The sequence below is a fragment of the Schistocerca americana genome, chromosome X (assembly GCF_021461395.2).
Source record: "Schistocerca americana isolate TAMUIC-IGC-003095 chromosome X, iqSchAmer2.1, whole genome shotgun sequence".
In the NCBI taxonomy this organism is placed as follows: domain Eukaryota; kingdom Metazoa; phylum Arthropoda; class Insecta; order Orthoptera; family Acrididae; genus Schistocerca; species Schistocerca americana.
Window position 1 is genome coordinate 122,320,372 of NC_060130.1, and position 24,789 is coordinate 122,345,160.

At 37.6% G+C, this 24,789-nt stretch overlaps 1 protein-coding gene across 1 annotated transcript in view; it reads right to left on the bottom strand.

Moving 5' to 3' along the window:
• Positions 1-24,789, bottom strand: part of LOC124555099 (zinc finger FYVE domain-containing protein 9) — a 378,366-nt gene that overhangs the window by 215,609 nt on the left and 137,968 nt on the right. Inside the window, exon 5 of the mRNA XM_047128896.1 lies at positions 2,251-2,350. Coding sequence (XP_046984852.1) covers positions 2,251-2,350 — 100 coding nt within the window. The remainder of the gene's footprint in view (positions 1-2,250; positions 2,351-24,789) is intronic.

The window sequence follows — 24,789 nt, forward strand, 5'->3', positions numbered from 1 at the left end:
TTTGCTACCTGTCAGACATCTCATGTTATGGGCAAATGATCAAAAAATTTTGTTGCTGCATATTGAACTCCTTTCTGAGCCACTGACAGCTTTAACAATGGGTAACAAAGGGCATTTTCCCTGTAGTGTTGTAAGTATGGACATCGCTGTTCTTCTCAAATTGTGATGGATTATTTAGCAAATATATGTATTGTGATGGTGCAGTTAAAATGCCTAGCTCCTTCAAGAGGTACCTACTTACTACTTGCTTTTGTGCTATCAATTCTTTCTTTATAAGTGACAAGTTCCCGAGAAAATTATTCCATATGAATTATTAAGTGGAAATATGCTAAATATGTCAGGAATTTGAGACGTTTCTTTCCAGTTGAAATTTTTGTCAATATGTACACCCAAAAATTTGGAGCATTCTACCCTATTTACTGACTCCTGCTCATGTGATACATCAATTGTTGGTATGACTATTTGTTGCACGTAACTGAAAGTAGTGTGTTTTTTCCTCTATCATCACACTCAACACAAACATAACACTGCACCACACATGCATGCGTTACACTCACCTACATTCCACAAATACATATAAGACACAACTCTCTCATATCCACAAGGAAAGTGTCAATGGGCACAGAGGAAGCAACCCTTCAGAAAGATGGCTGAACCCTCCATGTGAAATATCCCAACCAACAATGCCATATGACATTGACATTTTTACCAACTGTGGTCAGTGTAACATTGCCCTTCCTGTTCACTCAAAGACTTGGACCTACATATAAGTGAAGTATCATGTTGAAATTTTCACAAATGTTAGTGTGTATAAATGTATCTCCAAATCATTTTACCTTCTTTTTGAAGTCGTACATACATAATTTTTAATCAAATCCATCACTTAATTTCCACAATAAATCTTGATTTGTTAGTACCTCTTGTTTCATGATGATCTTTTTGATGTTACCATCTGTTATATGTGTACTACATAAGTAAAGCAGTCATTAATCTCAAGGTTAATTTGTACCTCAAGTGCTTTATATGGAATTTTCATATCATATTGGATATGCTTTGTCATCTTTACATGTAAGAACTTTCTCATTTAGTATTCGTAAACTCCCAGTTTAATTTGAAATCTAAAGAACGGAATATCTGATAATAAAGTAACACCAAATTTTACAAATAATATTTTTACAAACATAAGCTATGTAAAATATGGGGTATGAACAAGGGTGGCATAAATGATTCGGTAGTATAAGCATATAAATTAATCAGGGTGGCAGGGGTGTCATTAATTTGCATGGCACTGCAGCTACATCACAAGAAAGCAAACTTCATCTACATAGCAACTCTCTTAAGATCTACATTATAGAATTATATTTCATGCAATACAGTTTCAAAGGAACGATGTAGAAGTTTGCACTGTCTTGCGAAATGTGGAAAAGTAACTGAGTAGTTCCCAGTGCCCATTCTGATAAATTACTTACTTGAACCTAATTCACTTGAGAAAACTATTAAATTGGGCAACAGAATTGCTGGTCATAACTTACCTATAGGATGCAAAATTTTAATATGTCCTCCAATATACACTCATCATTTCTAGACTGCTTTTGCTGTCAAATTCAGAATGTTCACCTCGGAGCAGCCACAAATTTACCAAACACCTGCTTGTAACAGTGAAAACACCACAGAACAAGAAACACTGATGTAGCAAGTGAACTGAGCACAACTTCCTGTTTCTGGGGCAAACATATGAAACAAGAAAGTGTGGTACCAACTTGTACAGAATAAAACTGGAAATTTCATTCGTGAAGACAGTGCCATCTACTGGCATACTTACAATACATTTTGCTCTAAATAATTTTAACACATTTTAAAACTTAAGGGAAAAGGTGATAGCACTAAATACAGCTGCATACCACCAGGAAGAAAAACGCTGCATATTACAATTGATCTTTCCTCCCCAAAGAAGGAACTAATAGTCCTTAAAGCTATGGCAGTTTATTGAACTTTTGTGTGTGTCTCCATCAGCAAGGCTTAAGGTAAGTACTGGCCAGCAATACTACCAATTTTATATTTACTTAAACCTTCAGGGGTGTGGTTTTTTTTTTTTTTTTTTTTTTTTTTTTTTTTTTTTTAGAAAACAGATTCTACCACTTACAGAACTGATTATTTGTAACTGTACTGCTAGCAGAGTAATTTTAGTGATAGTGGAGAAAATTCTAATAAAGCTTTGGCATAATACATTTTGAAGTCTAGCACTCTTACCTTTTGCCAAAATTCCAAAACAAGGGTGACATACTCTACCCTCAGCATTGTCCATGTAATCTAAACTTGCCTTCAGGCTGCAGCATTTTGAACACAGGACCTAAAAAATAAAGACATAATTAACACATATTCAGGAAGTATTACATGATACAGTGTTTTAACACTATCACTCACTGGTGGTAAAACTTTCCCCAGTGTTAATTTCTTCTTCAGGGCTCTAGCTGGCAATGTTGCCTGACCTATCATCTCTAGAGAGTCAGGACAACTCAGTTTTGAGGCTACATAACAAAGCAAAATGGGTCATTCTGTGTTTATTTTGGAAGTCCATCACCAAAATGTTTTCATTAATTTAGCAAGCCTTTGGGAGTGGTTGCTAGTGGGCATCCATCAACCTACCAAATCGATAAAAATTTGACGTGTGTGTGATTGATTGTATTCTGACAGACAGTACTACTGTGAATGCAGCTTTCCATTTAGAAGTGCTCAAAAGACTGAAAAGAGAGCTCACATGGTGTCAAAGCTACATTAAGGACAAGTGGAAACTGCATCATGGCAATGTGCCAAGCCATTGCACCTTCATTGCCAATGAATTTTTCTGGCCAGGACCCACACCTCATTGCTTTCCAATTGTTGCTACAATCTAAACTGCCCCCCCCCCCCCCCCCGCCCCCCATGGTTTTCTTCTTTTTTTATTGAAAAGGAGGTTTGAAACATTGGGACACAATTGTGTACATTCAGGTTTGTGTTACATCAGCTCTAAAGGACATCCTGGATAGGGCCTGGAAACACCACCTCGAGAAGCATAGTAGTATGCTATTTCAAACATTTTTTATTAATTTTATGAATATGTACAGTAAATAATTATTTATGAAATTTTTCACATTATTTATGTAACTCACCACATATTTGCTAAGGCATTTCAGGATTTTAAAATGCTTTCTGGTATCTGATTTTCAACTCATGGAGATGTGGCAATCAAGTCAATTTCTCATCAAATATTAAATCCAAAAGCCTAATTTACTTGCTGGAATTTAAAACGATACCTTTCATGCAAAGTCAAGGCAAAATAAAGAGACAATGTAAATAACCAAAATCAGTGGAAACAGTTTCCATATGAAGAACATTTAAAGCCAGTTCCCCCCCCCCCCCCCCCCCACCCCTCCACCTCCCACCCCTTCCATTCCACTGTTGCAAATAAGTTGACGTTAATGTGCAGCTGAGCCAAAATTGGGCGAAGAAAAGAAAACTGAGAACTGATGATGAATAATGAGCAATGGATGACATCTTGATTTAGGTGTAACGCTGTCAACAGTGCAATCAAAAAGGCTGTCAATGAGAATGGTTCCTAACGGTACAACATTCTCCCTAAGGAAGTGATGTGAAAAGATATCTGTAATTCTATAATGAAAATAGCATTCACTCAAGAAACATATTATAAGAATAGTGAAGGCGTCCTCCTATTCCACATCCATGATGCTGTCTGACAATATTGTGTTTCTAATTGCTACCATAGTCTTTCTCAATACTGAAAACAACTCTCACAAGATGTTGCAGTGGAAGACATCCTGTGCTTCCACCTCTTAGCAGAGTGAGATTATCCTGTGTGGAATGATTTCTGTTAAAACAATACTGGGAGCAGCTAAGTAGTTTTCTATACACCATAACTCAGACGAGACAACTTAACCATTTGTTCAAGAGTCCCGCTCACTCAAACTGTTCAGGTGATGCTATGGCAACTGCTAGGGAATGTCCTGTTCTGTCCTGGTATTGCGAATGGTGTAAGATTACTTCCTTCCATGTGTCAGATAGTAGCCATTAGACCAAACTCTGTTAAAAGTAGCTAGGCAAGTTTCATTTGATCGCAAGCTGAGATAGGCTATGCTGAATATTCTCTGTCCCATGTGAAGTACTCCACTGACATAGCCGACTCCAGATTTTACATTGTCAATTAATGGTATTACACCTCTGCATAGTTCAATATAAAATTCAGCTTCTTACTTGATGTGGCTTCATAACACAGATGAGAAGGGCAACTTCGGCTGATTGTGCTGAAGATATGGAAGATGTGTTCTGCCATTGCCTGGATTATATCTTTTGAAATGGAGGTTACTACTGAATATAGCAGTTAATTGTCCATTTGTCTTTTCCCAAAAATCCTTCTCTCAGTGATTGTCATCATTTCCTTCAGGAAATTGAAAGGTTTATAAGCATTACCATAACCTCATTTTGTTCTTCCTCAAAATCATTGTGGCTTTAGCCATACCTACCTGAAATGCAACTAAATTTTTCACACATGAATTGATTCTTAATTTTCGCAGTTCACCCTAATGTTACTCAATGCTGATTGACAATCGGTCTTCCACCACAGAACAGGGTGTATAAAGTGTGAATGTTATCTCCATGATAGAGAAATGGTAGAGGGAGTACTTAAATGAAGTATGTGAAGACTTGACTGTCAATGTGTTTGTTATGGAGTAAGTAGACACAGCACACATGGACCCTGAACAGCACCCCCTGTAAAAGAAAGCCTGTCGACGTAGTGCATGACGTCACAAAATGGCTACACACATGGTCCCTTCTTCAACAGTTTCACGGAACAGTGCTTGTGACTAGTCGTTCGGCAGGTTTTGCGTCAGTTTACTATTATAGTGAATGGTGTTCCTGCGTTAGTGTAGGTGATTTGGTTGTTTAGTTTCTGTGCACTAAATTGGTGATCTGTTTTCCTTGCCTGTGAAAATTCCGTTGCCTGCAAAATGCCATATCATTTTTGCGTGCCGAATTGTAGAGGAAATTATGACGGTGGACCAAAAGTAACTGTGTTAAAATTTCCGGAGGACGAAGCAACGAGGAAGAAATGGTTGTCAAGTATTTGCAGAGATAACTTCAATCCTTCTTCAAGTTCAAGAGTGAGTATTTGTTTTGTTTATTTCTTAAAAGAGGTGAAGTGTGCTAACAAAGAATAGGCACTTATGCAGTAAGGAAGGTCAGCGACATTTTGACTAATATATCAGATCTTAACTGCATAAGTGCCGAAGAAAATAGCGTTTCGTTTTCTTGCCCTGGCAATTCTACAGTTTAGCTGGTATAGGTTATATGAATTCTGTATTCTGCAAGTTCAACCAGTATAGCCTAAGCACAGTCATACTTACGTAGTTAAATATCTCAGTATATCTTTATACTTACTGTTTATGCTGCCTGTTGTTAGGAATAAAAGTCGGTTTATAATTAAGTATGTGCACTTAAGATACACACGACTTTCTATGTATTCTGCTTCTGTATTCAGTGTTTCTTTTTGCTGTAAAAGTCTTTAGGAAGTTGTCTGTTCAAAAATAAGTAATTTGGTGTACCCAGAAATTGAAAATGAAGTAAAAACAGTGTCTCAGTCGCTTGTTTTTAATAAATTATTGGTGGGAATTTGAAGTCAATGCAAGGAATGTTACTATTAGGGAATATAGTACGCTTTCGACTTTACAGTGAACCATAGACAGGAAAAATGAATGAATACATGAATGGATTAACAGGCCATCACAAAATGCAAGGGGAGAAACTGTGAAAACATGTAAAAAATAAAAAAAAAATACCTGTGGTTTTTACAAATTCTTACTTTCTGGGTCTGGAATTTCAGATACATGCCAGTGGCCTACACAGCTGTCTTATAGATACACAGCTGAAGTACTTGAAAGCAATTGTATGCTACGTTTAGCCTAATAGGTAGCACATAACTGGCAATGTATCATCATATTGTCAGTTTTTATGTAAGTTATGAACTGATATATTGATTAGGAAATAGCAGCTGAAATACAAAAGCAAAACAGTGTCTATATGATAAAAAGCACTAGCTTTAAGTATTTCATAGTTCTAAAGGTTACACAGTGTGACAATTACTTTGTATTATTCTGTTACTGTTTCAGAGTTGCTTCTATGGATTACACCTGTGTGAGTTTGGTGTCGTCATGCTTTCTTGTGCCCGAGGTGTGTGTGTGTGTGGGGGGGGGGGGGGGGGGGGGGGGTGAGGGGGCAATAGAGCAAGACATTAAGCAAAAATCCCACCCTTCTAGTGAATATATGAGCTTCAAGGCTAAATTATAAAAAAAAATTATCACTGTTACTGAATTATGCTACAAACATCAGTCAATGTTTGTAATTATTGATGGGGCAAGTGCTTTCTTCATTTCACCATCTCTTTAAGAGCTTGTTGCCATGACATGTGACTGTATGTGTTTTGATATTGTAGTGTTACTGTTTTATAGAGTTACTGTGCCATGGCCACATTTTATCACTTGAGTATTCCTCTGCATTTTAGTTGGGAGTCTATTTGTATTTTAGAACTAGAAACTAACTTTATATACATAAATTGATTTCACACTATTAATATTGTCATCACATTCATTTGTAGGCACCTTTATCATATTTTATTAATTTTTAATTACAGGTATGTCATGTTCACTTCCACAAGGATGATGTTATTTGGGAAACATAAATTGTGGACGAAAGGACTGGTCAGTTATTAAGAGCCCCCCTTCAAAAACCACGTTTGAGACCAGATGCAGTTCCATCACCACTCCCAAACTGTCCTTCCTACCTTTCAAAGGAAGAAAGCAGACATGAAGGGCCACAGGAGAAAAAGCAAAAGCTTGAAAATGAGCAGTTAGCTGCAGTGTTACAATATAGTTTAGCGTCACAGAAGGACCATGAAAACACTTTCAGCTTCAGTTCTTTAGAAGAGTTGATGTTGCATATGAAGGAAGAGGATTTGCCCAACGAGTGGAGTGTGATCGAAAAACACAGTGATTTTGTTTGTTTTTTAAAGATAATGAGAAAACCAGCACCATTAATCACACATTCTGTCTTTATAGACAGTAATTTAAATGTTTCATTGTTTAAGAAAGATGTACAAATTAAGACATTAGGAAAAAGATCTTTTCCTGTAATTGTAACCAATATCCATGAAATTGTCAGTGTACTGCAGGAGTTTTCAGACACAGATTGTGGGCACTCAGAAACTTCTATAGATAGTATTGTAGAGATAGTGAAAGACGGTCTAGAAATGCTGAAAGACAGTTTACAGGAGAGTGAAAAGGAGATGGTAGACTTTAGATAAGAGCAAGTTAGTCTCATAAATGTCAAGAAATTTAATCATAGGTTTAGTTCTACATTTATGATACTGTGTTGTTTGCTATTTTAAATTTCATCTCATGCTTATAATTTTTTACGTAGCACTTCATTAATGAAAATGCCACATCCAAGCACTCTGCGTAGGATCTGCAGCAAATTTAATGTGAATCCATCTCACGAAAGGCTTGGGGTAAGTTATTTCCTGTGCTATGCAAGACAGAAATTTCAATACTTGAACAGCGATGATGTCAATGTTGTTTTGATTGTAGATGAAATTCATCTAAATTCTTATTTGGAATATAAAGGAGGTAGTGTTTTGGGCATGTCATATAACTTGGAATGTGCTGCAAATTCAGCGTTTGTATTTATGTTGCAGAGTGTCAAGTCTGTGTGCAGGGATGTTGTTCACATTTTACCGGTGAAAACCATTTCATCTAATGCATTATACAGTGTGCTACTGGCCATAATAAATGGCCTTGAACTAATAGGCTATAGGGTTTTTTGTGTGGTAACTGACAACAACAAAATCAATAGCAAAACCATGTCCACGCTTTCTCTGGATAAAGCTATTAATATAGTTTTTAAACATCCATCTGATCCTAATCGCCCACTTTTCTTTTTAATTGATGCCATACACATTGTTAAATGCATAAGAAATGTGTGACTGAAACAAAAAAAATGACGGTAAAGATATGTTTTATCCTCAGTTTCTATAGTTCAATTCTTTTCTCTTGGCGGTTCGCGCATTCCCGCCCAGACGCGGAAGGTTGCTGCGTTGCCAGTTGTACGCGCCAAGAGAAACAGCGCCATAGTATAGTTCGCAAACTTAACGTTTAGGGGGGAGCGCGTAGTTTATCAAGTAAAGCTACCACGGCCGCATTAACCCTTTCGCTGCTACAGAGACATGCTCCCCGCATTCCGCGATGTGCGCGATTTTGTCATCATTGCACTGCTCGCCTGTGCAGACGCATGGTGTTTCGACTGCTTTGACACAGTTTATCATTCGATTTCACAAAAACTATTTGGCCGAAAAATTTGTTTTTTACACATCAGCCAACAAGATGTGTAAAAAACAAATTTTTCGGCCAAGTAGTTTTTGTGAAATCAAATGATAAACTGTGTCAAAGCAGTCGAAACACCATGTGTCTGCACAGGCGACCAGTGCAATGATGACAAAATCGCGCACATCGCGGAATGCGGGGAGCACGTCTCTGTAAAACTGAAGTGATATCAGGTGTTCCCCAGGGAAGCGTCCTGGGACCTCTGCTGTTCCTGATCTATATAAATGATCTGGGTGACAATCTGAGCAGTTCTCATAGGTTGTTCGCAGATGATATTCAAATTTACCATCTAGTAAGGTCATCCGAAGACCAGTATCAGTCGCAAAGCGATTTAAAAAAGATTGCTGTATGGTGTGACAGGTGGCAGTTGACGCTAAATAACGAAAAGTGTGAGGTGATCCACATGAGTTCCAAGAGAAATCCGTTGGAATTCGATTACTCGATAAATAGTACAATTCCAAGGCTGTCAATTCAACTAAGTACCTGGGTGTTAAAATTACGAACAACTTCAGTTGGAAAGACCACATAGATAATATTGTGGGGAAGGCGAGCCAAAGGTTGCGTTTCATTGGCAGGACACTTAGAAGATGCAACAAGTCCACTAAAGAGACAGCTTACACTACACTCGTTCGTCTTCTGTTAGAATATTGCTGCGCGGTGTGGGATCCTTACCAGGTGGGATTGACGGAGGACATCGAAAGGGTGCAAAAAAGGGCAGCTCGTTTTGTATTATCACGTAGTAGGGGAGAGAGTGTGGTAGATATGATACGCGAATTGGGATGGAAGTCATTACAGCAAAGACGTTTTTCGTCGCGGCGAGATCTATTTACGAAATTTCAGTCACCAACTTTCTCTTCCGAATGTGAAAATATTTTGTTGAGCCCAACCTACATAGGTAGCAATGATCATCAAAATAAAATAAGATAAATCAGAGCTCGAACAGAAAGGTTTAGGTGTTCATTTTTCCCGCGCGCTGTTCGGGAGTGGAATGGTAGAGAGATAGTACGATTGTGGTTCGACGAACCCTCTGCCAAGCACTTAAATGTGAATTGCAGAGTAGTCATGTAGATGTAGATGTAGATACATTCTTCCTCCCCCCCCACATAAATGACTTAATTTTGTTTCGAAGTTCAGATACCTTCTTCCTCCCCCCCCCCACATAAATGACTTAATTTTGTTTCTAAGTTCAACACAGTTATTGTGCAGCATTAGATGTAGTACATCATTGCACGAAATTTTGAAGAGTTTGCAGAGGTAAAAGTCCATAGCGTATCCTTTCCGTATGTTCGATTTTAGTTGCCACTAGAAATTTCAAAAAATTACATTCAAACGAATGAAATTCATGAAGGAAGACACTTCGATATTGTTTTTAAACAAAGAAAATATTGAGCACTGAGTAAGTTTTGAACTCAGAACCTTCCATTTAGCAGCTGTACACTTTAACCACTACACCACCACTGCTTGTCATGCAATACAACTCACGGAGGACTTTAAAATATCAAGCAAAATACTGACAAACACTGTTGGTATGACTATGAATTACTCACATTTCGCCGAAGTACAATAGGAAATAAACAATTATCGCTGTTCTTTATTGCGAAAAAGCGGTTAGTGAGAATTAGGCTATCGCCTGAATTAGGAGTCTTATTGCTTGTTTGGTTTAACTAATTAATAGAATATGAAGCAACTGGTATAAAGAATGCTTTTTCCAAACTTTCTACAAAAGAAAGTCTGCTATCAAGACACTGCTTTTGTTCAATTACTTTAATTATGACTGAACGTTTCTAAAACTGACAACACTCGTCTGTGCTCTGCACTGCACTCGAGCTCTGGCAACATCGTTCTCTGTTCATTGGCTGACTGTATTTTGTGACGTCAGATGCGCAGAACGAACCTAAGCTCGGCCGCCGTCATAAATGACGCGCACTTTAGTTAGAAAAGAAGTGGAAGAAAATAAGTTTTCTGTAGCTTCTTTTAAAACACTGAAACAGATTTATGACATAGATTCCAGTTCTTTAGTAAAATATTGTCACACATTGTCTCTCAAATGACTTTGCCCTACATCGTTAGAAAAACAGAGCATGAAACTAGTGCTGCAGATATTCAATCGACATGTGTCAGAGGGCCTTGAGGTAGCTAGTGATAAATTTGATTTGAGACATGCACCATCAACAGCAGAATACATTCGAATAATAACAAAATGGTTTGATGTCATGAATGTAAAATCAGTGTTTAAAGGGAAACACAAACAGAATCCTTATATGGATCCGTTGACAACTGATAGCGTTTCTATGCAATTTTTGCTAGATTTTCTACACTGGCTTGACGTGTGGAAAGCAAAGGGTCTGTCAAGTGGGTTTCTCACAAAAGAAACATTTTTTGCTATTCAGCATACAACATATGCCGTTGTAGAGATTGCTCGATATTGTACTGAAGAGCTAGGTATGAGCTATTTACTTACAGCCAAGCTTCAAACAGATGTGCTTGACCAGCATTTTGGAAAGTATAGACAGCTTGCAGGTTCCCAATACAATGTTTCAGTGACACAAGTCTATGAAGCAGAAAAGAAGCTTCGAATTCAAAGTGTAATGCCTTTAGTTTTATGTTCTCCTTCCTATGGCAATATCACAGTAGGGGCCATAAAAAATTTTGTGTTTTCTGAAGTTGAAGAAACAGACACATTAGACATAGAAGTCAGTGTAACTGTAGACAATGTTCTTTCAGTGAAAGATATTGCAACGTCTTTAACTTTCATGGCAGGCTACTGTGCTCATGCAGTGATTAAGAAGCTGAAATGTGAGAGTTGCCTTAATGAACTTGTGATTGAAAAGGAGTTGCCAATAAACGAACATTTTAGTTTGATACAGAGACTTGTTCATGGAGGACTAAAATACCCATCAGACACTATTTTAAATATGATTGTCTACACTTATATTGTCGTCAGCAAACTTCTAAAAGAACTTGAAAGAGATTTTCTTGCCTGTATGAATCAACGTGCTATTGCCTGTGCAGTAGCACTTGCTACTCTTCAAGAAAATGGCTTTTTATTATTTGATGGGGTATGCTGCAATGGAGATTCATCCCAGGCAATAATGAAAAGTGTTGTTTGGGTTGGTGTCAACATATTTTTAAACAACTACTTTAAAAAGGTTAATGGAAAAAAATTTCAAAAAACACTCAGCAAAAACTGCAAACTCTTACAACATAATTTTGAAATCTTTATCTTACATTCTTTTTAAATCATTAATATAAAACCTGTCATCAGTAATATTGGCACATCAACAAACGCCTCTTAAGCTAAACTAATTAGGTTAATCTGAAACTAGTCAAACTTACCAAATTGCAACTTATGGCTGAGAGTTTATATAAATATTTTAATATACAGCTGCTAACAGATATCAACACTAATAGCCTAACTTGAAATTTTATCAAAGAAATTAATCTTTAATATAAAGAATCTTACACTAATTCTTTCTCAATTGAAGTTTGGGTGGTGAATGATACATACAGGGGGGAGGGGAGGGGGTGTGGCAGGCAGAAAGGACCAATAGTAATCTTTTTATAGTATGTGAAACCTAAAAATCAATTCACTTGGTTTTCCGAGTATGACTTAAACCACTTCTTTCCTGCACGCCTTATCCATAGTATTTCTAATTTGTGTAATAACGTTATGTGGCCCAACATGGCACATGCCTTTGACAAAGACAAGACAATGCCATTTTGATCACCTTCCTTTATTATTTTGAGAAAAACTTACACAAACTGTGCTATAGCAGGCTCCACTTCTTTTGGAAACAAGATTAGTTTGTTTTGGTGATAAATATAGTTCCCATTCTTCTATAAATGGAAGACAAGAGCAAAATTGCTCTATAGTTTTCTACATTCTCTGCAACACTTTTCTTTGTAAACTGAAGTTATTACTTTAGCTTGTGATATATGTGAGAAATCTGCCAATTTGTAATGATTCATTAATTGTTACTGTTGAAAAAGCTACTATAGCATTTATGCATTCTTTAGGTAGACAAACTTCAATTTCACGTAGTGTTTGTGGTGTTCCTCTGTCTTCAACTAATGTCATTGTTATGAGTGCAGATGTGCATGCTGTGACAATTGCCTCTCTTTTTCTGAGTTTACTACTTTCTCTGCAGCTGTTATAACTGTTGTTCTGTCAACATTTTCTTAGGTAGATCATATTTGTATATATTTTACTACCATTACAAATGGAGAAGCTGGTAGGGGAGAGCTTTGCAGTACTTTCATGGCCTTCTTTGTGTATAATGATTGGCAGGTCTCCTCATCTAATAGTAATGTAATTGTGGAACAGCTCTCACTTCTGTTACAAGCACAATTGAGTGCCACTAATCCTCAGGTTGACTAATGACTGAGCTCTTTAAATAGATGCTTGCTCTGTGCCGTGAAGTGCCTTCTTGTTAGCTCATCTTCACTGAGGAGGAAAATATTTGAGGTGGACTCTCAGGTACGCCCTCCTGTTGGCTTTTTGAATATATTTGTTTATAAAAGAATATTCAAAAAGCTTAAGCCTATTACAATTGCTTTTCACTCACCTAATCCAATTAATGCGTCCAGATCCAACTTGTGCATTACTGATCATATTCCAACACCACTTGACACATTTTTGCACATAACATGCACTTACATATGGTAATTACTTGCAATTTACAGGGTGACCTAATATAATGTCTACATGCATCACCATTTTTCTACTACAGTGCTTTCATATGCATTCTTCCTACACAAAACTTTATGGTGCAGTGTTTTATTTGCATTCTTTTAGTGTCCCACTTACTTAAAGACCTTCCATTACTACCCTGGAGATTATAAAATAGCACTTTAATAATTAATGTTGTTCAAAATTTATCATTATCATTCCTAAAATTATGAAACTTAAGTCTCGATAATGTGCTTATTGTTAATGTTTGGACTTGGTGTCCATAAGTCTTAATTATTTTGTACCTACATAGTATTCATGCTGTACATCTATAATATTCTATTGTGAACCACTATAATCTAAAATTTTTCTCATTCCATGTGTTAGTGATTATTGACAAGAGTGTATGGAAGATGAATAAAAGAAATAAATAAATTCATTCATACACAGAATTTTTTTATTTCATTTGCATTCATTCATATCAGCATGGTCAGTATATGAAACTTGTGTTACACTTCTAAACAATTAAACTGTTTCTAATAGTTTACCAGTATATATACTTTGGAATGATGATCTGTTAAAGTATTGCAACTAAATAAAGCTGAACCACCACCCCCACCCCTTTCCCCCAACTTATGGAAGGATGAAGTATCTAAGCCACTCGTGAGTGCAGTCCAAATGTGATGCCAAATGAAGGTAAGTGTTCATTTTTCACAATTATTTCATCACAGGTCACATCACTTCATAAAACTTCTCAACAGATGAAATGAAAATTTATTTCGTAGTCGAAATTTATTTATGTGTAATTCATGCAAACAGTTTGTTTCAAAAGTATATATTTCTTAGTACAGAAACATTCTTTCTTCAAAGGTTTTCAGTTTAGAGCAGCGAAATTCTAACCTGGTAATCTGTATTTTGAGATGTCATGTAATTTCAATACATAATTGAAAATTTAGTTAACTTACAGAGAAAGAATTTATTGAAATTTGTATTGGCATACCAAAACTTTCTGGCAATACCATTACATACTCATCTTGGGTCAGTGAGATTTTCTTAATGGAAAGAAAGTTTCTTAGGGAAAGGTGCACAAACTGAGAAGAGATATCATATCATTCATTAGAACTGCATTTCACTTAAAAACTATTAACAGGAGAAATTTCTTTAAATTTAAAAAAAACCATGAATACAAGGTTGCTGAAATGGTGGACTAAAACATATGTAGAACATGTCTTTCAGGGCAGTGTTAGTTTTTGAAACGACTCATACAATTGCTTATTACCAGTGCCTCTCTATAGGGGGTGTTATAATTCGAACACTATTTGCCCAATTTTCGCGTTTCTTTTTTTAATTCGCAGGTATATCATCCAATCAGGTTTTAAAATGGATTTTGCTACATAAGGAATAAACAGTGGCAATAGCAGTGTCCGTAAAATGTTAGCTGCCAGTGTGCTACTTTGCAAAATGCTGTCCACATTATTAGACCTGCGTCAAAGTGATGCAATATTTAACTTAAAAAACAAAACAAAACCCCTAATAGAAAGTCCGCGAGAGCATACGAGAATCTTTCGCGGGTGGCTTTCAATCAAAATTTTTGTCATTAAAAATCGTCTTACACAGGAACTACAAAACGGAAGAATGGTGAATGGTGGTCAGCCATAAAAGATAAATGTATACCGTTGCAGGCGTTTAAATTGGCCTTTTCGAGATTTACAATTTACACTACAGCACTTACAGTTTACGAATGGTATTGGAAAAGAGCACACTGGCGGCAAACACTTGTACTTTGTATAGCTGACGGCTAACCAGACTGTCATCAAACAAGTTGTGACAATCCCCATTAAAGCAACTTTAAAATAAACTACAATGAAATGGGTCCATTCATTTGGGAGTTTTGATGCCTCAGATAGTGAAAGTTATTACAGCCATTTTTTACGTCGGGGCTAAAAGGTATGCAGAAATAAGTTACAGACAAAAGAAGTGGGTCATTTAAGAAAGGAAATCTTGTAATTCATGAGAGAGGTATGTCAGATTTCTTTACAAATTTTCCTCGTGCGGTTCCCTTAACAGTCTATTGCTGTGGCCAAACGAACTGCGAGCACCAGCACCAGACTATGCGCGTGACGTCACTGAGCAGGCGCGCAGGCTTTCCTCTATAGGGGGTGCTGCCCTGAACCAATAAGTGAGACAACTTGTTAAGGGTTATTAGTGAGGAATATTAAAGCTTGCAATCCTCAGCACGGTGGGATCTAAGAACTTGAGTGTAGACATAATCACAGAGGTTTTGCCAGTGCTAGGATGTTTAGGTCCTCTATGAGCGTTCTGTAACCATTCATTTTCCAGTGACATATGAGTGCCATTATTCACATAGGTTTCTCCTTCTGCATAGTTGGCTTGCTGACAGGCAAACAGGTTAGGAAAACACATTGTTTTGATACAGTACTAGTGCCTACATCTAGACTACCACCACCTATGTAAGACCTTTTTGAAGTTTCCTGATCACATGGCTTTCACGGTTCTTTCTTTGCTATGTCTCTGGCTGCTGCCTTTCTGTTTTGCATTGAGGGGAGTAGAGCTGTAGCTGGGGAGACACACACTATTTTCAGTAAGTGGCAGATCTCTTTAGTTGACTAAATCAAATTAGAATTGACTATGGATTCTTTTTTCTTAATTTTTTAAATGCAACTCTACATGTGCATTTTCACAATGAGACACTGGTAACAGCATTACAGGTTTAGGTTGGACATACTCTTCAATAGTTGGTTTACTGAATGTGAATGCAAACAATAAACCAAAGCTACATGGCTGCATTGACTTGAAGATCTTCATTTCAGCATCTCACATGTGTTCTGTTGGTTTAATTTCTTGGATTTTCTTCTCTTCACTGAACTTAGGACGTTCCTGGCTTAATACTATGTGTTTCTCTGTGCAGTTAATGCACTGTGGTGGTAATAACCATTTACTTGTTAATTCGTGGCTTGATCACACATTCTATGTGTTGCATTGCCTTTATCTTATAAGATAGTAAGGTGAAGCCTCTGGGTTTTAAGGCAACTTAGGAGATTTGGCGTAATAGGCCTTACTTTCAGTCAAATGAAGCCTGCCTTAAAATACTTAATTAACACCAGGTACTGAAAGTAAACACAAATGCAACAGTTGTCTTTAGCATTTTCATTGTACTGTGTACTTCTGTGGCAGCATTGCATAGCATATTACATGCTCATGTGATTATTAGAAGATGAGCCCTCACCGGAAGCAGCAAGAAACCTAATATGACATTTGTGCACATTCATTCAGTGATGCAAACTACAATATTTTTTCTTTATTTTGCAGGTTATGAGGTGATAGGAAAGATAGGGATATGATGAAGCACAGTCAGTTGTCAGTAGCTGAATCTGACTATTGCTCACATTTTCTGTATAGGCTGACTTCACCAAGTTTAACTAACTGTTGACAAATATTGAATAATGTTATTATTCAATCAGTGTATTTTATTAAATAATGGTTCAGAATAGCTAACTAGGCCACTGTCACTTTTCTGCTGAAAAGACACATCGTAGAAGTGCTATCTATGATCAGTGCAATAAACCAGATGAAAAGTAGCACCTCACTCCATGAGGAAGCTGATCACTATCGGGTGAATAACATAGTCAGTGCTCATTCGACAAGTACTTCCTGGAGACAAACCATGATGATGAGTAAGGTAGGATATCAACATTGACTTTACAATGGATTGAAATTACAACAGGTGACACACATGGCAGCCGGTTTCCTTAGAGTCGGGGGAGAATGGGCCGCGCATCTCCCCAAGATGGGATGATAATAATAATAATAATAATAATAATAATAATAATAATAATGAGCATGGGGCACCCAAGAAAATTTTGCAGATGGATGATAGCTTGCTCCCACTTCTCAACTTGATTGTTCAAGTCACCAAAAATTTTCACCAAAGTGTAGTCACACATATCAGTGTGTGTCACAGACACTGGAAATGTATAGATTATGTACTGTAAACAAAACTACTCAAATAGTTCTCACATATACAAATTGCACCTGCATACAGGATGAACAATCCCACAACAGTTGATGCATAAAAAAAAAAAATAATAATAAAAATAATAATAATAATAATAATTAGAGAAAACTTCCAAATTACAACACTTCACTTTTTGGTTCAATACTTACAATGTAATTAGCAATCTGTCCACACAGAATAGTTGCACCACAAATAATTTACTGGGCACAGCTGAGTGAAATTGAGACATCTTCCACTGTTAACACAAGAGACCATGAATACAGGTCAGTTCAGGCTGGCTACGTGAGGTGAGATCAGGGGCTACCTGCTTATATGGTAAGCACTGTCTCTGAGGTGTCCTGAGGTTACCACATGCTAAGGCCAAGCAGAGGGATCAGAAGTGTAACAGAACTGATGCAGCAGAAAGGCAGAGCCACTGTGGCATGTTGACCTGATTGATTCACTTCTATGCCATGGTTCTCTTATGGCTTACATGACACAAACTGATGGTTTAGCAAAACAAGGACTGGTCAAGCCTGTATTAATACTCCTTAGTTCTAGTCAGAGGGATAGCAGTCTGCCAGCCACCAGCTCTGAGGGCAGTCCAGCAATGCTCTATGAATCTAGAGTATCAACTAGTGTCCACCTCCACGCTGTGCACCTCAGTGTGCCCCATGTTCTGCAGCCTCTAGTCTGCATTGTGGGCTGCCGCGCACTGCTGTAATCAGTAGCATTATCGAGTTGCTGATGCCGTCACTCCACCAGCTAAATAATATTGCACACTGGCGGACTACCTGTCGATGGACGCACCTCTTCACAGGCTGCCGCTTACATCCACGAGATGTTGGCTTCTCCAAGTATCACCACGACTGTTTTAGTTGATGAGCAATAGATGAATGTTTTAATAATGATGTTTTCATGATGATATATTCAACCACTACCACTTATCCAATCACTGCACCACTCCAACACCCAGGGTGGTTAACTAATGGCCTCCTGACCTCTGCAATCCCAGTTCCACCATCCACCTTAGAGGCCTGCCACCCCCGCCCTCTATAAGTGGTATCAGAAATGGTCACTGATGTCTGTAGCTGGGTCCAGGACAATGTTTTGATCCACAACTTACAGTTCAGCAATATGGTTTTGCTGAGTGAGTTTTATATTTTTGTGGCCTTTTGTTTTGTATACTGCCATGATGGCTAGAAGTGAGGTGTATAAGAATGTGAAGGTATAATTTACCAAACCATGCGTACTGGCAGATTTATTACAGCTAAAAGGAAATTGTAGGGAGTACTATTTACAGCCAACGAGGTGCCAGTATTGTAATTTGGCAGGTCACAAACTGCATGTATGCAGCCAGTACCAGTTACATGTAGTACTTGCCAACATTATGGGCATGAGGCACATTAGTGTTCTTGAGTCTTGATTGGATGATCCATTGTACGGATTGATATCATTTTTTTTGTACTTATGCTCAAATGTTTGTGGTAGCTGCCACTGCTTTGTTAATGTGTGATGCAGTTGAAGTATATTGCATTTTTGGTAGATAGAGGTTGGACAAATGCCTGAAAAAATGAGCAATGATGATACAGGAAGTAGACGAATCTGATGAAGCAGATGGCTGAGCTATCACAGAATATTCCCATGTTATGAAGGCATGTGGACACTTTACCTACTTTAATGGCAGATAACAAGTAGAAAATGTGAACTCGCTGGGACAGAAGAGTTATAAGCTTCATTCAGTGTACCTGTTCCGTCTGTGGATTCCACTGCAGCTAGCCTGGTGCCTCCTTTCTCGAGTACAGCGATTATGAATGTGTCAGCATTTATTGACAATCTGGAAGCTGCTGTCAGTCTGGGTAATTGGTAAGACGAAGTATGTTTGTACATGACCAAGTTAAGATTGGTGGACAAAGCAATGTCAGTTTTGTACAGATAAATAGATAGTCACATAGTACACTCAGCTGATGATCTACAATTTAGTTAAACTATAGTAATATAACATTGACATAATCAATTGCAATTGTTCAAACGTAGCAAATAAATAACAATCACTTAAGAACACACTCAATACATTTTCCTTCCGGTCATATAGAATTCTTAATATTAGAAATGCACAGCAATCCTTTGTTGTCATTAATCAACACCGTCATTATGGATAACTGTTAACGATCAATGCAGCTGCTGGTATCATAGGGAGCAGCTTAGGAACAAACTGTTATTTGGTACACAATGCCTTAAAATTTGGCAAGATTGGAAATTACTGTTTCTGATGGACTTCCAGAACAAACAGAATTTTGGATTACAGAAAATGTTGCTCGTAATAGGTTTACGAAAATACATGTAACTATTATCCTTACACAAATGTGAATCATCCTGTTTACATACTGCAACTTAAAGTGAATTACACGAAATTATCAGTTACCGAGTTAATGGATCAATGCTGCTGTATGTCATTTTGTACAGAAAAATTAAAGTAACAAAAGTATTTACTCAAAGTACACAATCTCTAAGTAGTTATGAAAGAATTTACAATGGAAAGTGGCAACCTCTATTAACTCCTATTCAATTACCACACAAGATAATTAATTTCAAGAAACATAAAATGAGTTTCTTGACTGCTGGGAATTTGCACTATTGAATAGTACATGGCTTATACTGAAATATGTCTCCTAGCTCACCTCAAATTTTCAGGGTCATATTGCCTTGAGTATTTTCAGTTAATGACTTTTCTAATTTTCTAATTAACATGCTCTCTACACAAATCGCTCAACTTGATGAGGGCACCTTGAAGACAAGAATGGTGACGGATAAATTTCCAACACCGAATATAACCAAACAACTGATACGCTTAGATTATATGTTCATCCTGTAAGTCCTAAATGATGTGGTTTCTCATGGATGCAGATCAAGTAAGGAAACTTACCTCAGTTTACAAGAAAAATTAACACAATATGTGTCATAAATGTGTAAATATGTACACACTTAAATACATAAAATAATCCCTAGGTGGTTGTACTAAAGTGTCTAAAATGAAATAACATTGTTACATGAAGTCACATTTACAGTTATGTGGTATTTACTATTAATAACACATAGATAACTCAGAACCTTATCGGAAAGTATACAACTTTCATTACCACAGCTGTAATCATCATCAGAACATTTGTTCCTTCGGACATTTGTTCATGTCTGAAGGGCATTGTCACCATCATTAACTTTCATGATTAAACAATGAAGTAAACAAAGAGAGAATTCCTCAACTACAAAAAGCCTATAGAATCACCTGGCACGGATACAATAAAATATCTATCTCCTGGAATGAAAACCATGGCATCAACAACACAGTAATTACACCATAAGCAGTTTATACATTGCTGACCTTGACAACTGGATGTGAATCACTAATTCAAGGCACAGAAAAACAGAACAGAAGAGTGCAAAGAAAATTTTTGGCCTGTCTGTATAGGAGGAATATGGATTATAAAGGAATCTTATCAGCATACTAAGAAAATCTGAAATTTTCAGAATGAATAATGACAGCTGAACCAAAAGATATGTTGTCATTTGTATAAAGGTTAAGAACAACTGTCTACTTAAAACTGAAAGATATTTTCTGGAAATTGGCATCACAGGTAACATGATACAGCACAAATTTAAATTCAGAACATTTGTCAATTATCATCAATCTGTGGAGACAAACCAAGAACTAGGACAAATAGAACGTGAAGAGGAGAACCGAAAAGAAACTTCAGTGAGATCACCAATGCAAACTCATCAGCTAAATAAGTTCAATTGTGCTGACAAGTTATGCATATCTGAACTGCATGTACTGCGCCTTTCCAAAGTTTAGTGGTGATGAATTGGATACATAATTTATTAATATCCATGAAAATTATTAGCTTCATTAAAACTATTCTGTTCTTCCTGTTTATCACATCTTTTATATTACCTGGAAATGGCACAAATTTAGCATCTGTCAATGTCACTGATGAAAGATCATTAACAAATGCACGAAAAAATAACAGACATAGGATGGAACCTTCTGAGATATCACCTCCTAAAACCCTTCAGTTCCCATTACATATATGTAACGTATAGTCCAACACTGCCTATAATGCCATAATATGCTTGAAAGTATGTTGTTTGAACTGTTTTGACAGTGAGATTTACAATTTTTTTAAAAATTACTTGTAGCTTGTAATTTCTTACCTACGGAATTCACAGTACATTCTCACTGTAAACCAGAGTTTAAATAGTCTTCTCAATAACAGCAGTAACAGCACCCTTCAGAAATTTTTTACTGTCTCTTGGGGAATACATTATTTTTCTGATCAAGGTTTAATGTCCTGTTAACAATGGTGGTGTTGGCAACAGATCACAAGTTCAGGATGAGCGAAAATTAATGAGTAGATCAGCTATGACCCTGAAAATTCAGGTACTTGCTTGATGTTATTTAGGATAACCATAGAAAATCTAGACTGAAGTGCCAAAGCAACTGGTACAGGCATGCATATTCATATACAGAGATATTTGAACAGGCAGAATATGGCGCTACGGTCGGCAATGCATACATAAAACAACAAGTGTCTGGTGCAGTTGTTACCTAAATTACTGCTGCTACAATGGCAGGTTATCAAGATTTAAGTGAGTTTTAATATGGAGTTATAGTCGGTGCACAAGCGGTGGGACACAGGATCTCCGAGGTAGCGATGAAGTGGGGATTTTCCCGTACGATCTTCTCATGAGTGTACCGTAAATATCAGGAATCTGGTAAAATGTGAAATCCCTGACATTGCCGCGGCTGGAAAAAGATCCTGCAAGAACGGGACTACTGACGACTAAAGAGAATCGTTCAAGGTGACAGAAGTGCAACCCATCCGCAAATTGTTGCAGATTTTAATACTGAGCCATCTAAAAGTGTCAGTGTTTGAACCATTCAACGAAAAATCATCGATATGGCCTTATGGAGCCAAAGGCCCACTCGTGTACCCTTGGTGACTGCAGAAGACAAAGCCTTATGCATTGCCTGGGCCCATCAACATGGACATTCGACTGTTGACAACTGGAAACATGCTGTCTGGTCGGACGAGTCTCGTTTCAAATTGAATCGAGCCGATGGACATGTATGGGTACGGAGACAACCTCATAAATCCATAGACCCTGTACATCAGTAGGGGACTGTTCACACTGGTGGAGGCTCTGTAAGGGTGTGAAGCGCGTGCAGTTGAAGTGATACGGGACCCTTGATACACCTAGATACGACTCTAACAGGTGACATGTACCTAAGCACCCTGTCTGACCACCTGCATCCAGTCATGTCCGCTGTGGATTCCGATGGACTTCAGCAATTCCGATAGGACAATACGACAGCCTACACATTCAGAATTGCAACGTAGTGGCTCCAGAAACACTCTTCTCAGTTTAAACACACTCACTGGCCACCAAATTCCCCAGATATGATCATTACTGAGCATACCTGGGGTGCCTTGCAACACTACCTCATAATCTAATGGATTTATGGGCAGCAGTGTAGGATTTACGGTGTCAATTTCCTCCAGAATTACTTCAGACATTAATCAAGTCCCTGCCACGTTGTGGTGCAGCTCTTCTGCATGCTTGTGGATGCACTACATGGTACTAGGTAGGTGTACCAGTTTCTTTGGCTCTCCAATGTAAAAATTTGACGGCCAGGTGAGAATTCTGAACACACACTTCTCCCAAATGTGAATCTAGTGTCTTAATCTGTCTGCACCTCACTCACAAGGAACTCCTTGAGTGCAAGGTCTTTAGTAAGCCTCATTTGAAAGTGTTGTGTTAACAGTTATGACAAGGCAAATATTAGCTGCTAATGACTTGCCACCTGCATCAGGAGGGCAACAGAAAATGTGTCCCTGGCTAGTGCAGAAATCAACCTTCTATGGGATGTATGTATTAAACTTCACAAAATAATCATAGTCAACATTCAAAAGAAACCATTAACTTGCACCATGAACACCGAATGAAAAACAGTGCGCCACAGTGATCACGAAGGTTCGCACCATCAAGTTTGAAGGTGAACTCCTCGAGAGTTACAAACCATGCAGAACGTTCAGCTAGGTAGTCACTCTTAAAGAATGCATATAGAATCATATTGGTGTAACAGGGTGATGAGAACTGTTGGAATGTAATGGAATGCAACTGAATGTGCAACAGTGTGTCATGGAGATTATCATGAAACTGGCTATCCTTTAAGGCCAAGCTATGTTTTACAGTCATGGAAACAAGAAACACCCAGAGGCTGAATTCGTCCAGTGGTTAGATAGTATGAACTCCTTTTTAGGAGGCATAGTTTGCTCTAAACGAGAGTGATTTTTATTCGCAGGCCAGGAATCGAGCAAAAACAAGTTATTTTGCCTAGCTATTGGCCAAAAGCAGTGCTCATACCATAGTAGTAGTTCTCTTAGCCCTTTTCCCCACTCTTGCTGCTGTGACGTAAATATTCCCTACTGCCAATGCAAAATCATGCACACAAGAAAGAATCATATGGGGCAGAGTACTTCCACCTTCTTGCAGCACAATAAATAACTTTCCCACCAATTTACCATCCAGATTAACAGTCAGTATAATTGTATACAAATGCATTAAGGCATTGATATTAGTTGATCCAGATATAGCTCTGTTGGTACCTTTAATTTCCAGGGTTTCTTCCACATGCATTTCCTCTTCAAATCTCGATTGATCACAGTTGATAACAAATTCCTTACTGAATAACAGGATAAGTTTGTTTATCTCATCTGCAAATTTTAGGCTGATTCCACAGTTTGCTATGTGTCATCAGGTTGATACTTTGTTTGAAATTTCATTACCTTTACATCTTCCAATTCTGTAGCACTCTTTAAAGTTATGCTACCATCCACTGCTTCCCTTGAAATCATTGTAATTTAAATTGCACGCAATTTGATGTGCATAATGAACTAGATCACTATCGTACACATCCTGTAAATTGTATTGAACATCCCTGCGATGCACAAACAACAGTTTTTGTAACAAGTGTACCTTGTCCGCCCTTGAACATCTGCAATTTTTATGTACACTACATGGTCAGATTGCTGCAAACTTATTTAAATCTGTTCATATGATTTTTTTTACATGCTACATATGATTTTCCATCCAGAGCCACAGTTCCCACCTCCAGTGTTATCCAGTTATGGACAATTGCTGTCCAAGGAGCTGATACTAAACATAATTATGCACATCGAAGATCATCAGCAGCAAGATAAAAAACAATTATGAACAGACTTCGAATACGTCCATAGCTATATTCACTATGTAGTGCAAAAGAGAAATCATACATAATCAAGGGAGGACAAGGCACACTTGTTACAAACACGCATTTGAGCATTCAAGGATGCTCAATACAATTTAGAGGATAGACACGATAGCAAACCTACTATGTTATGCACATCAAATTGCGCGCAGCATAGATTACAGAAATTTCAAGGGAAGCAGTGGATGGCTGTATAATTTCAAACACTGCTACAGAACTGAAAGACTAGAGATAATGAAATTTCCAACAAATCACCGACTAGATGCACAGTGAACTGCAGACACGGCCCGAAAATTTGTAGATGGGATAAACAAACTTATCCCATCATTCAGTAAGGAATTTGTTTTCAACTCCAACCAATCGAGATTTG